Source organism: Solanum tuberosum, unplaced genomic scaffold, assembly GCF_000226075.1.
Source record: "Solanum tuberosum cultivar DM 1-3 516 R44 unplaced genomic scaffold, SolTub_3.0 scf00239, whole genome shotgun sequence".
Classification (NCBI taxonomy): Eukaryota; Viridiplantae; Streptophyta; class Magnoliopsida; order Solanales; family Solanaceae; genus Solanum; species Solanum tuberosum.
Window position 1 is genome coordinate 827510 of NW_006239163.1, and position 18564 is coordinate 846073.

The 18564-nt window shown below is 32.1% G+C and overlaps 2 protein-coding genes across 3 annotated transcripts; both read left to right on the plus strand.

The window, feature by feature from the left end:
• The first annotated feature begins 420 nt into the window (after nucleotides 1-420).
• On the plus strand, nucleotides 421-4472 carry LOC102595792 (F-box/LRR-repeat protein 25-like). Of its 2 annotated transcripts, none has more exons than XM_006356949.2 (3): nucleotides 421-1448; nucleotides 1826-1999; nucleotides 3789-4472. In XM_006356949.2, the coding sequence occupies exons 1-3, from the start codon at nucleotides 504-506 to the stop codon at nucleotides 4089-4091; spliced, it is 1422 nt and encodes a 473-aa protein (XP_006357011.2). In that variant the 5' UTR covers nucleotides 421-503; the 3' UTR covers nucleotides 4092-4472. The 2 variants fall into 2 exon arrangements, with proteins under 2 accessions (XP_006357011.2, XP_015168720.1); XM_015313234.1 differs by lacking the exon at nucleotides 3789-4472 and adding an exon at nucleotides 2605-2707.
• Nucleotides 4473-15120: 10648 nt separating this feature from the next.
• Nucleotides 15121-18326, plus strand: LOC102585300 (leucine-rich repeat receptor-like serine/threonine-protein kinase BAM3). Its single transcript, XM_006356919.2, has 2 exons — nucleotides 15121-17827; nucleotides 17944-18326. The coding sequence occupies exons 1-2, from the start codon at nucleotides 15283-15285 to the stop codon at nucleotides 18279-18281; spliced, it is 2883 nt and encodes a 960-aa protein (XP_006356981.1). The 5' UTR covers nucleotides 15121-15282; the 3' UTR covers nucleotides 18282-18326.
• The last annotated feature ends 238 nt before the right edge of the window (nucleotides 18327-18564 follow it).

Consider the following 18564-nt stretch of genomic DNA (forward strand, 5'->3'; position numbering starts at 1 on the left):
ACTTGAAAAATAAAGGAGTGTAACTTTCAAAGAGTGTCGTAATTGATAGTCATGTTTTAAAGTTAAAACGTTACTATCCATAATGTTTTATAAGTGAATTTACAAGACTAAATTTGCAGGAGTCAATTTCGCATTTGTAAGATTCGATTGTCCGTGATTGGATTTTAAAGAATCACTGTTATATTAGTTATGAAAAAAGTGTTTCTCAGAATAACGAATAACGTTTTATGCATGTTTACTTTGTCAACTATTTATCTTTTTGTCATTGAATTTTTTTGAAATAAAATAAAGCCTAATACGTTACTAGTTACTATCAAATACATTTATTCTAATTTTGTAAAAAAAACTTAATAAAATAATTTAAATAATGACTTATTTCGATCAAATATTTCGAATATTTACATGAGACAAAGGGTAATTTTGATCCCCCTCCATCCTGATCCCTGCCCTAATTTCAGGACCTCAAATTTCAAACAACAGGAAGCAAGAACAGAGGAAAATCCATGGAAATTCAGAGTCCGATGAAGCTAAAGAGATTGGTTGTGATCGGAAGGCATAAAAAAGACCGAATCAGTGATTTACCCGATGCCATCCTTCTTCACATCCTCTCTATGGTGCCGGACGGAAAACAAGTTGTGCGAACCAGCGTACTGGGTAAACGATGGAGGTCTCTTTGGATGTCTGTTCCAATGTCAATCGATTTCAACTTCCCCCAAACTGAAAATCTAGTCGTCACACTTGATTACCTGTCGTCCACACTTACAGAACTTCATTACTGTAAGTCGTGCGATAAAATACCCAGATTTACCGTTGGGGGATTTAGGTACGAACACTGTTATGCTAAGTATGTTGATTTATGGGTTAGTTTCGCTACTAAAGTTGCTAAGGTGGAAGAATTTTTGCTTGGATTGTTATCTGTAAATGATCAAACTTATGACTTCCCTTCGTATGCATTTAAGAATTCGTTGCTTAAGGATTTGGAATTGAGGAATTGCCAACTTAACCCTCGTGCTACTGTTGATTGGACTAATCTAAGCTCTCTTAAAATTGGGTATATCGATTTGACAGATGATGCTATGGAAAAGATATTATCTGGTTCCCCGAACTTGAAAAGCTTGGAACTAGATAATTTTTCCGGCCTACAACGTCTCGAAATTAACTCTGTCAAGTTGACACAACTGATGATAGAATCTTATTACAATGACAATGATGAGATTTGGCTTGAAATAGTAGCTCCCCATCTTCAGCATTTAGAAGTTTTGGAATTGTGCAGTGAGATACGCATTGGCCAGAGAAATGTGCCTTCACTTGTCACTGCAATCTTTCGTTTAAATTTTAATTTTGAGAATGAAGAACAAGACTTGGAGATGGAATTTAGCTGTTTGAAGGAACTTCTTCATAGTGTTGCCCATGTCCAGAATCTTGAATTGGGTACCTGGTGCATCGAGGTTTATTCATACACTTCATACTGCAATCTTGAATTTTTATTTACTATTGAATCATCACTATAGTAACTTTAACAGTTCACTACTTATAATCTGATAACTAAGTTGGTCAGTACTAAAGAGTTTGCAATGGATACAACAACATGTAAAATTTGGTTTGATTTACACATATCATACTTTTAGTTATGTTGATAGGTTTTTCCAAGTGTTTAAAGGTCCATCTTTGGATTTGCAAGCGAACCATGAACACGTTGATATGTGTACAGTCATATAGTCCAAGTTGTTTTTATGTTATATCCAACAATGTGCATTTCATTTATTAAGTATGCCATGTTTGTTTGTTTTGACATATTTTGGTTTGTCTGTTTTTGGTTTATCAGTGCGTGTCCATCCTAGAGTTGAAAGGGTGGCGGCCTCCACCATCAAGCCGGAAATTCTTAGAACTGAACCTAGCCGTAATACAATTGGACTTCCCTGGAATTTACAGCTTTCTACAGAGCTCATCGGATCTTGAGACATTGATCATTGGTTGTTGGTACAATCACAATGAAAGAGTAAGTTTCCTTTCGACCTTTATTTATATTACTTCATGTTATTCAAATCAAACAACTATTAGTGGAGGAATAAGCTGATATATATCAACCTATTTCTAATCTTAAGTACTTCAGGAAAGAAAATTTATTTAAGTGTTTTTTTTAATAGCAATCTCCTCAGTCACTTTACCATCCCAACTGTGCTTCCTTCCATGAGTTCTATTTTTGTTTTTTCCAATTCATCGTTTCCTAGGAGATATTGCAGCTTCCCTAGCTTCATTTTTAAAATATTCATCCAGTGTGGCATCCTCCTTGCTTCTCTCAAAAATGTTTGCACCTTGAGAACTTCTTGGAGAAAAATCACTAGGTCTAACATGTAGTTGCTTACTAGTGTTAATAGGAGTAAGAGAATTCACTCTTTCAATATTCGAACTCATCAGCACATCAAGAAGCGCCATGTCTATAGTATTATTAATCTTCTGAACATTAGAACTGCTGCGCAGAATTCTCAGATGATGCATCTGCCAGTTTCGAAATTGTATGACATCCCTGTTTCTGGTGCATCTGTCTAGCACTTGAACTTGCAATTTCTTTTGAACTCAACGCTCCATCTTTCATGATTTCAGGCGATCGCTGCCCCCAAGTGACAACTTCATTCCCCTGAATATTGTCTTCTAATATCTTCTCGTTCCCAGCAGCCTTCTTTAACACCTGATTGACTAAAATCTGTACCTCTGCTTTTGTGCCATGAATGGTCTTACACTCTTACCAACTTCAGAACCTGTAGCATCTGATTTCTCACCCAAATTACGAACACTCTGTGCAGCTCGTCTTGAATTAATAATTTCCCTAGCATTTCCCTGATGCTTAATACCTTGCATATTAATCTGCATACTTCATCTCTATGGCCTCGATGTTTGCATGTACGTCAATATGAAGGTTAATAATCATATGTTATTATTTGGTACACTATCAATTCATTCGACTTTGGCTCTAATGAGCAATCTCACACGTTCAGGCAAAGCTGCCAGTAAGTTGACTTCAACTTTAACTCTTGCTGTGCTTGGCCTTGTTTGATCTGTGATTGCTCTATCAACAACCAAAGGTCTGCCCACTGCTGATGCTAACAAATATAATGCCTCTCGAACGAAAAATTGCACCAGTAAATTCTGAAACGATATCCAAGTCAAAGCAATGGATTCTTCTTCTTTGGGATTAAACCAAGGGGTCCAACGAAAAATTCTAAATTGATAGTCTTCCTCCATGGATTTTCTCCTTCTCACCAATTGATGAAATAGCTATATGAATAGACAGCACCAAAATCCTCATGTGCCGTCAATCGAATTAAAATATGCCGTGAATCTAATGAAAATGTTTCATGCCCCTTTAACCTTTAGTTGTTGTGGAAAATACGCTCTCAACTCTGTCATTGCAAGTTTGCAACAAGATCATATCGCAAATTTTTCTCTTGGAAATTTATACAGAGCACATTGCAAATTTTCCTCCTGAATATCAGATTATTCAAAAACTATAGTAGGTTCTCCATTGATTATCAAAATTGTTGCACGCCCCTCTAGCTTCTCATGCTAGTGAATTAAAGCTGAAAATGTTAACAGTATGTTACCTTGACTTATGATTCAACTCTTTAATCTTTTTTTGTTGTTTGGATGTACCACATTGTAACATTTGCTAATATGTTCCTTGAATTTAAAAATTCTTCACCTTTTTGTTTTATCCACAATCAACTCCTTGCCTTCATGCTTTCTTCTAAGGACAATAATTGGTTAATATAGTGTATTCTTTCCTACAGAATCTGTTGGCAAGGTACACAGATGAGGATGAACTGAGCGAGAGGTTTGAGAAGCATAATGTTAAATGCTCATTTTCACATCTGAAGACCATCACGATCAATAACTTTTCTGGATCATCAAGTGAAAATAAGTTTGTGCTGCAATTGGTAAAATATTTGCTCAAGCATGCAGCCATGCTAAAAGAGTTTGTCATTGCTTCCACATACCAATGGATGTCTCCGGAGTATCGTAAAATGGCACAAAAGCTCTTAAGCTTTCCAATGTCCTCTCCGCACGCTTCAGTTGTCTTTTCTGACATATAACCTTTGTCCCTTACAACATACCTTACTAACAATGTGTTTATGCTCTAAACAGCAAGAAAGTTTGTCGTAAATGTTTTATTGACTTATACTCATTGTTTGTGAGAATAGTTTTTCAAGATTCAGTTATGTGTCCAAGGGCTTTGTTTTTGTTGGCCTATGTTATTTTTAATTGGTGGAATGATTATTTCTCGACTTGGACAGTGAATGACCTTAGGAGGGAAGCAAGGCAGTGGAACCTTGTCCCAGCATGTTTTCTGGGGTATTACAAAAGGAAAGAAATAGCATGTGTATATCTGCAGAGTTCATATTAGATTAGTTTGTATCAGAACTTTTATGTTATTGAAGACTTTATGATAATCTGTATGGTAAATTGTTGAGTCCTGTACTGTTCTCTACCATCTTGGTACTTCATTAATGATATCTGGAGAAATCTGCAGTTATTATGCAAATTAACTGTCAATAAGGGAAAGGTTAATTTATCTTACTTCTCTCCACACCTAGCGGTGTGAGGGCGCACGTGCACCCAGTAGTCTAAGAAAAGATGATATATTTAATTGTGTACTATGAACTCATTTGGTTGAAGCTGTGTTTCAAGCATTTTTTATTTATTTATTTTTTTGGTTTTCCTTTAAAGCAGTGGTGCCCTCTCTATCTTCAATTCCAGAGTTTGCCTTTTTCACGCCCATCTTGTAACGGGGAAGCTAACGTGGTAGGCCGGCCCTTTATATCTGGGTATCTAGGATTTTCAGTAATTTTATGATGTTTACATTTGTGAAAACAACCTAATCATACAAATTGTATTCGTTGATACACTTGATAAAATTATATCCGTTGATACACTTGATAGAGGGTGAATACACAAGGAACATATACACTTGATACAATTGTATTCATTGATAAAGTTGTTGATACAAATCAATTACATTCATTAATACAACATGTCTCCTCTCTCCCGAATCTTGCTCGTCTCTCGCCTTTCTCTCTCCCAATCTCACTCGTCTTTCTCCTTTCTCTCTCACACACTTTCTCTCCTCACTCTCCCAATCTCGCTCGCGTCTCTCCGTCTTCTAACATGTAGCTATGGGTGATAATTAAGCAAATTGTACCTCTCTAATTAAGCCCAAACTATAGTCATTTTTGAAAGTTGCTCATAAATCAATCACCCAATTAATTAAGCTTCTTGATTTTAACCTTGTTGACTGATAATCATACGTAAAAAATGTTGCTATTTTGACGATGGGTTTATCTATTTGATAAGTAGTGAAGTAATATTTATATATATATATGTGTGAAAATTTTATAATTGACATATATAGGACTAATAATTTCAAGTTATGACATTATAATAATTCTTTCAAGTTGTAACAATAAAAAAATTGCAGTTCTAACATTTTATTAAAAAAAATGTTTAAAAATATAAGGTAAAAACAGATATATTAGTAGTAATTAATATGTGCCATAAAATTAGGAGATTCAAAAAAAAGGAATAATTGTTTTCCTTTTTTTAACTCAAATTCGTTCAAAAACAAATTTTCTTCTTTTGTTCTTCTTTTGTTCAAACGTTTTTCTCTCCTCTCAATTTTTTCTGTAATTTGTCTTCACTCACAACTAGTTCCAATTCGTTTTTATTCAATAATCTTCATTTTGTTGTAATGAACGTCTTCTGATCAATATCAATAAAGTATGGTGGTAGATGGGATCCCTCAGGTTAGTGTTCTTTGCCATTTTTTATTAATATTGTTATACTACTGAAACGTAAAAAAAAATTAAGAACAATGATACTGGAAAGGAAATTTCCAAATTTTGTTTGTGTATAATAGAATTTAATTGTGACGTTTTTTTGTATGAACATTCTTTTTTTGAGATTACATAATATTTGTTTGAAATTGGAATAGATTTTGGTATGATTTTTTAAAATTTTTTTTTATGGTTTTTGGTAAAAAAAAATACATAAAATTACATACCATTTTTTTGTACGATTTTGAAATTATATTTGAATGAATTTTGTATACTGTTTACTTAATAAACGACAAATAATTGTTAAAATTAGTATTATGTTTGTATTATATTGGCATGATTCTGCTATGAAAAAAATTACAACTTATGGGATGAAATAGTAATAATGTTAGCCTGATATATGTATGAAATGTGTATACTCCATTCTATAATGTTTTATGGCTTGAATGTTTTTTTTTTTTGGCATTATTATGGAATGTAATTTGGTGACACTAATGTAATGAATTTGATATACTGTTTATTTAAGAAATTACAATTACTATTTATAAGTTGGATTTATTTTGATATTCTATCGGCATGATATTGGTATGAATAATTGATGACGGTTGACATTTGCCCTTTCTTTTGATTGTAGAAGGAAGATTTTCTGATTGAAGAGGTGATAGTGAGATGTAGAAACGGTTTCTATGGAAGATGATTGAAGAAGTGATAGAGGAGTTGGTAATTTTTGAATGTCGGGGTGGTGGGGTACTGACTAGAACAATTGTGGTGACATGAGGGGTCTGAATTTGACGTGTAACAGTAAAAAAAGAACAAGAATCAAGGTAAAATTCCTAAAAATGTGTAAGAGATAATTACGATAGATTCTTTATTTATATCATTTAATAATAAATATAAAATTATAAAAGACTAATTATTTAATAAAGTAAAATTAAATTGATTTATAAATAAAAATTAATTTGTTATAATCTGTAATTAAACGGTAATAAGCAAGAATGTTTTAAAAATAGATTTAAAACCCGTAATATTATCCCTTAAATATAGATGTGGGTGATTTTTCATATATATATAAAATATGCATCTATTTCTTGTAACTTTTGAAAATATAAATTTACTCCAATATACTTTTGATAAATCTGGTAAATTAGAATTACTATATTTTGAATAGAAATATATATACTCCCTTCACCACTTATTAAGAAACAATAAATAGAGAGATAATATTACTGTATTAGTATCACACTTTATTAATTATAAATCAGCTAAATATTATAAAATAAATAGTAGTAATATTTAATAACAAGGATAAGACATACACAAAACAAGAATTTATTTTTTAATCTTTCAAACTGAACAAGTAAAAATAAGGAAAAAAGGTCTGAAATATATCCGAACTTTGACCGAAATTGTTGTAACAATACCGAACTTTGGAAAGGACCTTTTACCCCTGCACTATTTAATAGTATATTTTAAGGTATATATGTGCCCACGTGAACATCATAAATATTGCATCATTATAAATAGTAACGTGTCCACGTGGGCACATATATACATTTAAAATACACTATTAAATAGTGTAGGGGGTAAAAGATTCTTCATAAAATTTGATATCGTAATAGCAATTTCGACCAAAATTAAAATATTTTTGAGACAATTTTCCCTAAAAATAAACTGAGGAAGTAACAAATGGGCTTATGTTTTGGAGAGAAGAAGAATCTTGTTGGTTTCTCAACTGGGTGTGGGGTTTGTCAAAGTGCGTTCACTAATTAAATTAAAGTCACTTTTAAAAAGGAAAAAAGACATTGTGATTCGTGTCAAATCTGGGGGTGAATTCAGAATCCTCTTTTTTTTTTTCAAAGTCATAATATTTAGTACTGCAATATAATGCCTGCCTCTCGATACCGAATCTGACATTACATTAATTTAATTATTGCTTATGGATATTGGTGATGCTTGTAATTTTCTCATGAATTTAAAATTAACACAAACATAATACAATAATATTGTTGCATGTGTTTGACATGCAGCTTATAGGGAATTATTATGCATTTCCTTGAGAAACTTTCGCATATAGCCACTCAAAAATAGCTTAGCTACGCTTCATAGCTATAGTTAGGGGTGTTCACGGATGGGTGAATCGGTTATTGGTCAAAACCAAAACCAAACCAACTTAATCGGTTTTAAAATGATCAAAACCAAACCAAACCAAATATAATATATATTTATTGGTTTGGTCATTATCGGTTTCGGTTTAATTTGGTTCGGTTATTCGGTTATTAACCATACACAAAAATAAAAGAAACAATTCATTCAAAATGTGAAAAAAGTGACAACAATCCATTCAAAACGAAAATAGTTAGAATGACTTAATTACTGAACTTTCAATCACTAAATTTAGTATCAATTAAAGCTTTAAAATTCACTATATTGGCCTAGAAGGAAGAGACAATAACATTTTCAGTTCCACAAAAAATTACCATAGACACTTATATACATGAAATTAATAAGATAAATGTTTTCATCTTGGGCATTTTTGCTTTCAATAAGTAAATTGTATAGAAATTTTAATGAAATATATATAAGATCTTTAAAGTTGTTTATAAAAATAATATATTAAGTATTTATATTAATAAAATATATGTATGTAATTCATCGGTTCGATTTGGTTTTTTCGAATAAAACCATAACCAAACCAAATACTATAGGTTTTCAAAAATCTAAAACCAAACCCAAATAAAATCGATTTGATTTTATCGGTTTGGTTTGATTTTTCGGTTTGGATCGGTTTTTATCCAAACCGTGAACACCCCTAGCTATAGTTTACTAATTACGATTCGTAGCTACATGTTATAGGGAGGAGAGTGGCGAGTGAGACTGGGAGAGAGAGAGGAGAGAGGTGAGTGAGAGAGGGCAAAGAGTGGGAGAGAGGTGAATTGTATATGTATATTGGTTAGATAATTGTATATTATACATATGTATTTTGTATATTCTGGCGAGCGAGACTAGGAGAAGGAGGAGAGAGGCGAGCGAGAGAGGGAAATAATTTGTATATTTCGCATCTCGTTTGTATAATTCGCAGATACGTTTGTATAATTGGTGTGTTTTTGTATAATTGAGTAATAAAAAGTCTGGAATTATACAAATATGATAAAACTCGAAATAACGAATTGATACAAACATAAACATATGAACTTTAAACAATTAGACAAAATATATTATATAAATTATATTATACAAAATCCGAAAACTATATGTTTATACAAACTTGAAAAAGTTATACACAAAAAGATTAGAAGTATCAAGTATATGATGACAAAACTGAAAAATCAAAGGAAATCATCGCCATATTCAAATACAACCATCGTATACAAATACAAATCAAATGAAGAATTGTTAGTTGTGAATTATACAAATGTGCCGAATTATACAAACATGACTAATTATACAAACTCGAAGTCAATCCACGTAATTAATGGTTAATGTTAGTCGCGAGTGGTAATTATAGCAAACTATAGCTATGATGAGTAATTAAATAGCATAAGTTTACTTAACCGCGTAATTTTCCCTTCTTTATTTAATCATTCACATAATTCTTGATATTATTTCCCAAAACATGGATTTACTATACTTCCTCTGTTTTATTTTAAGTGCTTTAGTTTGTCTGGCATAGTTACGTTAACCTCATTATGGTCACTCGAATACTATTCATTGAAATACTGTATATATAGGTCACAAACAACTTTTTAGAGATATAATTTGAAGTTTTGAACACCGTTAAGCAAAATTCTTAGCTTCACTACTGGGGATCTTTACACATGGTTTATGTACTACTCACTCCTTTGTAAACCAGAAATATGTGTCTTCATTGGTCATGAGATTGCTTTTCATGACCAAACATTATGATGAATTTTTTTGAAGATTAATTATATATGGAGACAATTTATGTGATATTCTCCCCCAAAGGGACATATGCAATTATAGATGAAGTTTGAAGTATATAACATGAAGAGACATTGAATTGATGGACAATATGTAACTATATAGCTACTTCTATAAGTGGACCATCCAATATTTTATGTCTCATCATATATATGTTATGCAAAAGTTTGATTCCCACCCACCCACTTCATATGCTTTTGACTACTCTTACAAAAGCAGCGCGCAACAAGGTGGACTAACCACAAATTTATCTTTTATGGAAAATACTTGATCACTGTTAATATTAATTATAGGAAATTTTTAAAAATTTGAGATGTGTCAAAAATATAGTTCTTATCAATATTTTACTCGATATAATGTGTCCCTCAAAATTTAACAAGTTTTTTTAATATAAAAAACATAGAAACTAACAAATATCATTGTTTCTAACATTATGAACTTTTTTAGCATTATGGCTAATTGAAGCTAGACAATAATATAAGTACTTTCTTTTAGAGTTAAAGTGACAAAAATCTATCTAAATTATTTCATTCTTTTTAATTTCATATATAAATTATTGGGAGCGAGAGAAACACACATAAATTGTCACTCATTAATTTGAGAAACACACATCAATACTGACTAGATCAAATGTGTGTACACACACATACACATTTGGACCAAATTTTGTCTATGTGGGTTTTTTTTTTTTTAATAAGAGTAAAAACACAGTCGAATTATCCTTCTTCTTTTTTTAATTTCAACCTAAATTATAGGGACTGTCATGAGAAACACTCATAAACTATCACTCATTAATTTGAGAAGCACATCTCATGTTGACTGTACTAAATGTGTCTCTGTATACACACACTTAGGCGAGTCTAGCCTTGAATTTTCGTTCACGTGATTTATTATTTTTTGCTACACACAATTTTTTTACTTTACATTTTCAATTGATTATCATAGAGTAAAGTTATGTGTTTCAATATATATTTTCAGTTGGAATTACTGCTTATGTTAGTTATATGTTGCCATTTTTTGTCACGGTGGAACTGTTTTTCACCTAGCAATTTATGTGGTCATTTTTCTAAACAAAAAAATAGAGAGGGTAATACATACACAATCACATACTCCTTCTGTCCAACAATAGTTGTCCACTATTGACTTGACACACCCCTTAAGAAACAATAAATAATAGGTGCAATATTACTATATTATCCTTTGAATTAATTAAATTTAATGTTTTGAAGAATGTGTTTGATGATAAATAATATTTAATAACAAGGACAAAATAGACACAAAAGATAATTTATCTTATGATTTTCTAAATTGGACAAGTATTGTTGGACGGAGAGAGTATTTAAGTTATCTTTTCAAACTTATAAATGATACTTTAAATATATTTCTTATATTCAAATAATTTAAGTGTGAAGCTCAAAAAGAACGAATAATTAAAATATATTTTTGATACTTACCTTTTTTTAAAGATATTAAAAATTATATTATTCTTAATTAAAAATTTCGACTAGCTGTCAAAATGTCGTGACTTTTGGTAAGGAGCATCCACCTTTAAGGGACCTCCGGGATGTGAAAAAGAAATGGACGACTATGAAATGATGAAATATTTCAGTGATCCCATTTTATGAAAGAAACGTGCCACAAATGTTTAATTGTGTATAAAAATATTAAAATTACAACAAATAATAAATTTTAATTTATAATTTTCAAAAATAGTTTTTTTCTATGTGAAAAAATGCTAAAGTTAATTAATAAAATTTAAATCTTTAATTCTCCTCCACCGTTTGACCAAATTAATATGACCAATACTCTATCTATGAATGTAGCTTTCTTTAATTTAAATAGGGGCCCTGAGGGATTCATGATATGGTAAGAGAGCGGCGTTACAACAATATTGTAGTGCTCCACTTTCATTTTTTTTAGTCTGTTTTGCAAGAAGTATGTCTTTTTTTGTTTTGAAAATATTTTTATATTTATATTTCACGTCATATTTAAGAATATATAATTATTTTTTTATATATATATTTACATATTTAATTTTATTAAATCAAAATCAGATAAACATATTAAAATGAATGAATAGTAACTTTCTTTAGCAGTAGGGGTAAGGGTGGAGCCAGGGTTAAGAGTTTAGGAATTTAAAATTATAGAACAGAAAAGAAAAATATTGCAAAGCAGTGTGAAAAGTATTTTCATCACCCTTTCTTGTCAATCAATTTTGTTAATAATTAAGGGGTTCACAAGTTAATATATATATATATATATATATATAATTATCTATTATAAATATCTAAAAAAAATTAGTGAATTCGTTCGAACCCATAAACCCACACCTAGTTCCGCCTCTGATTAGGGGTATCTTTTGCTTTTTCTTGGAACGGTCTAAAGTGAGAGAGGGTCCATGCAAATTTTTATTTTTTTTGTTAAAGATAAAAAAGATTATGTGCCCCTATTTCCCACTATAGAAAAAGGAAAAAGGAGAACCATTACATGCATACAATTACCAAAGAGATGACCCATTTTTCTTTTCTTTTTTCTTATGGACATTGGGATTTACTAAACTTCAAAAATTAGATTTAAAGGTGATGATTGTCCAAGATATATTAAAGAGTTCATCATCCCTTAAGGAGTCGATGCGAGACTCTTCACACACATACCCTCACACTCAGGATTGGGTGTTTGGAGTGCGAGCAATGCACCCTAACATCGAAAATAAGAATTAAAACAAATTCACCTCAAATATCATGTTATCAAATTCAGGTTTAGCTTACTCAACTTCATAAACCAGCTTAATAGATGAGGATTGCTCGAGTCAAATTAAAATGACCACTCAAATCTTGAAGAACTAATGTGGAATAGTCACAGTAATCCTATGTCCACGATGAGTTTTAAAATAAAAAATTAGGATCCCTATTTTCTCTTCAAAGCTGCTAATCTAGTAGGATAGTATATATCTCTTTTGCGGTAAAATAATTAGACGATAAGACCTGCTTTATATTCTAAGTAGGGGTGTCAAATGGGCGGCGGGTTGGGTTGAAATTGGAAATATTAAAATGGGTTGAAATAGAAATCAGGTTGGGTCTGGATCCGCCCAAGTTTACTTTGGGCTCAAATGGATTGGGTTCAAATGGACTAAAAAATGGGTTGGGTCTTGACCCGCCCAATTTGGCTCGATTAATCTCAATAATTTTAACATAGTGATATTTAACTTTTATAATCACAATTCGAATTTCACCTCAAGATATTTTTTTTAAAAAGCAACAAATAGATAGATAAATCCTAAAATATGTTAAATAAATAATAATTCATACCTTTAATATAGGAACATATCTTAGTAAAGAGTTTTAAAACGAGTTGAAATTGGAGATTGAATTGGCTCAATTGAGGATTCTCTTAAAACGGGTTAGGCTTGAATGGGTTCAGATTGAACTCAATTCAAATTATTTTGAGCCCAACCCTTAAAATTCTGGGTGGATTACCTATATTTGGGTTATTTTTTACGCCCCTAATTCTAAGCAATCATGCTAGTTTGATACCAAAGGAGTTTCACTCAACATGTGATTCGACATAGATTCAAATTATGAGTCTGTTTGACATTGGTGCTAAAAACGATTTATTTCAAAAACATTTTTTTAAAAAATAACTTTGCAGAAAAGTGTTTTTTTATAAGCAAATTGTCTTTGATTAATCTTTTTAAAAAGTGCTTTCGAGAGTCAAATTACGATTAAGGAGAAGTATTAATGTACTTTTAATATTCAGATTATTTTATAGAGAGAAACTAGTTTAAACATCTATTACAAAAAAATAAATTAAACTTTTATTTTTATTAGATTAAAATGTTCATATTTAAATTTTCAATCAATATTATACATTTTTTCGAAGGGTTGAAATCTTTAATTGTCATTCTTTTTTTTTCTAATCTTACAAAATATTGTTGTTACCTTTTTTTTCTAATTCTGCAAAATGATACGTAAAATAATTATACATAAACGTAAAATAAAATATAAAATTTATTATATAAAAATAAAAAATAAAATTATTAAATGGAACTTAACCAAACACATAAGATATGTTAATTAATTAATAAGAGAGATATTGATATATATATATTAAGAGAAAAAAAGCAAAAACTATTTTTCTGCTTCTTCCCAATAGAAAAAAAAACAGTTTCTGCTTTCATTTAAAAGCAATTTTACAGATTTGCCAAACACCTAATTTTTCAAAAAAAAAAAAACAGAAATATTTAGTTTTTCCCAACCGCAGAAAAAATTGTTTCTGCTTCTATTTAAAAGCAATTTTACAGGCTTGTCAAACACCTAATTTTTTTTAAAAATATTTTTGTTTCAAATTAAATGTTTCGGAGGTCCTAACAGCAATGTCAAATAATTTATAACTATTAGATCAAATTTGCCTTTTCATCAGGCTATGTCATCAAAGAGTATGTACTCCATGGGTTCCATTTTATGTGATATAATGTTACTTTTAGTTTGTTCTAAAAAAGAATTACATATTATAAGAGTCGTCAATTCAATTTTTCATGAAGAAATTATAGGAGCTGATTAATCAGATTCCTAATTTGTATATAATTTTTTTCTGGGTATATAGCTATATATACCATTTTTTTTTAAAAATATTTTATATATTTGTACTCTCAACTCTGTGTTATACTAAGAATGGAAATAAGTAAAAAGAACTTGTCATTTTAATTGAGTTAAGGGGTAAGAGAGAAACTAAAAAAGGAATAGAGCTTTTGTATTTGAGAGATGGAAAATATGATAAATTCTATCAACAATACGACAAAACAACTTTTAGCGACAATAAATAGACACATTAATAAAGAGTGCTAAAGTCTTTACCGGTATTAGTTAAGTGACATTAAATCCAATGTCGCTAAAGGCTTTATAGACATATACAAAGAGTGTTAATTGCCGCTAGAAAGACATATTTAGCGGCAATTGAGCTATTATTGTTAATTAATTGTCGTTAAAGATCATTTTTTTACGTAGTGATAGTCAATAGCACACTTGAATTATGAAGAGTCCAATTTACTAAGATTCTCTACTTGAAGAAGGTTTAAATTTAAGCTTTAAAAAGTGAAGAATGGAACTACATTAACATTATATCTTAATTATCAAATTCATGTGGACACACAAGTAATTTTGCCTTAAAAGCAACTGAATTCAGTATGTAGTATATCTCTATGTTGCCAATGCATCTTTATGTTAACTGTGCTTCTTCTTTTTTTTCTTTAACTTTTTCTTTATTAGCTTTTGCTTTTGCTTTATCTCCATAAAGTTAAAGATGATGAATCAAAATATACAAAGCAAAAAAATAAAAAAAATTAACATTTTAAAAATGGTAAAAGCTAGAGCTACAAATCAACAGCATCCAAAGCCAAAAATTACTATCATATTTTATCAGTATCAATGGAATCTTTCAAAATACTTGTTGCATCTTCTTCTTCTTCTTACCTTTGATGTTTTCCGAAGTATTCGAACTTCAATCACTAGTTATCTAAATGGCTACTTCTAACACAAGTCTCTTCTTTTTCGCGTATTTCTTACTCGTGTTCCTCATTACTCCATCTCAATCGCGTAACGTGTCTCTGAGACGACAGGCTAAAACTCTAGTTTCATTGAAACAAGCATTTGTAGTATCCTCTGTTCCTAGTACTCTGTCTACTTGGAACATGTCAAATTATATGTCTATATGTTGTTGGACCGGTATCACCTGTGATGATACCAAATCAGTAACTACCATTGATATATCCAATCTAAACATTTCTGGCTCTTTATCACCTGATATTCATGAGCTCACTAGACTTCGCGTCCTGAATATTTCTAACAACTTGTTAGGTGGGAACTTGAGCTGGGAGTATCGAAAGTTTAACGTACTTCAAGTGTTGGATGCTTATAACAACAATTTCACTGGTCCACTCCCCTTGGGAGTTACTCAACTTCTGCAGCTGAAGTATTTGAATTTCGGGGGTAACTACTTTTCAGGGAAAATTCCTTTGAGTTATGGTAGTTTTAATCAGCTTGAGTTCCTGTCTCTTGCTGGGAACGACTTGCACGGTCCTATACCAAGGGAGCTGGGCAACGTTACGAGCCTCAGGTGGTTACAGTTGGGTTATTATAATCAATTTGATGAGGGGATTCCGCCAGAGTTGGGAAAACTTGTTAATTTGGTTCATCTAGATCTTTCTAGCTGTAACTTGACGGGTTCGATTCCAGCAGAATTGGGCAATCTTAATATGTTGGATACTCTTTTCTTGCAAAAAAATCAACTTACTGGTGTATTTCCTCCTCAGCTAGGGAATTTGACAAGGTTAAAATCTCTTGATATATCCGTCAATGAACTCACAGGAGAGATACCAGTTGACTTGTCAGGACTCAAGGAGCTCACATTGTTGAACCTCTTTATCAACAATTTGCACGGTGAGATTCCTGGATGTATCGCGGAGCTGCCAAAGTTGGAAATGTTGAATCTTTGGAGGAATAATTTCACTGGATCGATTCCTTCTAAGCTTGGGATGAACGGTAAACTAGTTGAAATTGATCTTTCTAGTAATAGACTCACTGGCTTGATACCAAAATCTCTATGCTTTGGGAGGAATTTGAAAATTTTGATTCTGCTTGATAATTTTCTGTTTGGACCTTTACCTGATGATTTTGGGCAGTGTCGAACCTTGTCCAGAGTCAGAATGGGACAGAATTACTTGAGTGGATCAATACCAACAGGGTTTCTTTATTTGCCTGAGTTGTCACTGGTGGAACTGCAGAACAACTACATCAGTGGACAACTCTCGAACGAGAAAACCTCAGCGTCTTCTAAACTTGAAGGGCTGAACCTGTCGAACAATCGCTTGTCTGGTGCACTTCCCAGTGCTATTGGAAATTATTCAGGGCTGAAGAATCTTGTGTTAACTGGAAATGGTTTCTCAGGAGATATCCCTTCTGATATTGGCAGACTAAAAAGCATCTTAAAGCTGGACCTGAGTAGGAACAACTTCTCTGGCACAATCCCCCCTCAGATTGGTAACTGTCTTTCCTTAACTTACTTGGATTTGAGCCAAAATCAACTTTCTGGTCCTATCCCAGTTCAAATTGCTCAAATTCACATCTTAAATTACATCAATATTTCCTGGAATCACTTCAACGATAGCCTTCCCGCGGAGATTGGCTCGATGAAGAGCTTAACTTCAGCAGATTTTTCCCACAATAACTTATCTGGATCAATACCTGAAACAGGACAATATTTATATTTCAACTCAACTTCCTTCATTGGCAACCCTTATCTCTCTGGATCCGACTCGACTCCTAGCAACATTACATCCAACTCACCGTCAAAACTTGGAGACGGAAGTGACAACAGAACTAAGGTTCCAACAATATACAAGTTCATATTTGCATTTGGGCTCTTATTCTGCTCCCTCATTTTTGTTGTCTTAGCAATAATCAAGACAAGAAAGGGGAGTAAGAATTCAAATTTGTGGAAGCTGACAGCATTTCAGAAGCTTGAATTCGGAAGTGAAGACGTCTTGCAGTGCTTGAAAGACAACAACGTCATAGGGAGAGGTGGAGCAGGGATAGTGTATAAAGGAACTATGCCAAATGGTGATCATGTCGCGGTGAAGAAGTTGGGAATAAGCAAAGGCTCACATGATAACGGCCTATCTGCTGAACTTAAAACATTAGGAAAGATCAGGCATAGGTACATTGTGAGACTGCTCGCGTTTTGTTCAAACAAGGAAATCAACTTGCTAGTTTATGAGTACATGCTAAATGGAAGCTTAGGTGAAGTGCTTCATGGGAAGAACGGCGGGCAACTCCAATGGGACACTAGGCTAAAAATTGCCATAGAAGCTGCCAAGGGCCTTTCTTATTTGCACCATGATTGCTCCCCTATGATAATCCACCGCGATGTCAAGTCCAACAATATATTGTTGAACTCTGAACTTGAAGCTCATGTTGCAGATTTTGGTTTAGCCAAGTACTTCCATAATAATGGTACCTCTGAGTGCATGTCTGCAATTGCAGGGTCTTATGGTTACATTGCTCCAGGTAACTAGTTTGTTCATACATTAGTTGATTTAATTTCTTCTCGACTGGCCTATTATGCACTCGGACCAATCTACATCCTACTAATAATGGTCTTTACATGTTATCTTTTTGTATAGAATATGCATACACGCTGAAAATTGATGAGAAAAGCGATGTGTATAGCTTTGGAGTGGTGTTGTTGGAGCTTATAACAGGACGAAGGCCAGTTGGTAATTTTGGAGAAGAAGGAATGGACATTGTACAATGGGCGAAAACGGAGACAAATTGGAGCAAAGAAGAGGTGGTGAAAATCTTGGATGAGAGGCTAAAAAATGTTGCAATTGTAGAAGCTATGCAAGTATTTTTTGTAGCAATGCTTTGTGTTGAAGAGTACAGCATTGAGAGGCCTACAATGAGGGAAGTAGTCCAAATGCTTTCTCAAGCTAAACAACCAAATACTTTCCAAATCCAATGATCTAATTGTGGCTCTACTAATTCTTATAGTATATCTTTTTTTGTTTCTTGTGTGCTTGGGAAGACCCCTTTTGTTAGCTTTGCAAACAAATTGCAATTATGTTAGATCTTAGGGCATGATATCTAACTATCCTCTCAACTTGGAATAGTGTATTGGATGTGTAGAACTAGTATTAGTATCCGCGTGATGTGTGGCGAATATCAAAAGAAATTGATTACATAAAATGAATCTCTCTGTTTCAATTTGTTTGTCCTATTTTCTTTTTTAGTACATTTCAAAAGAA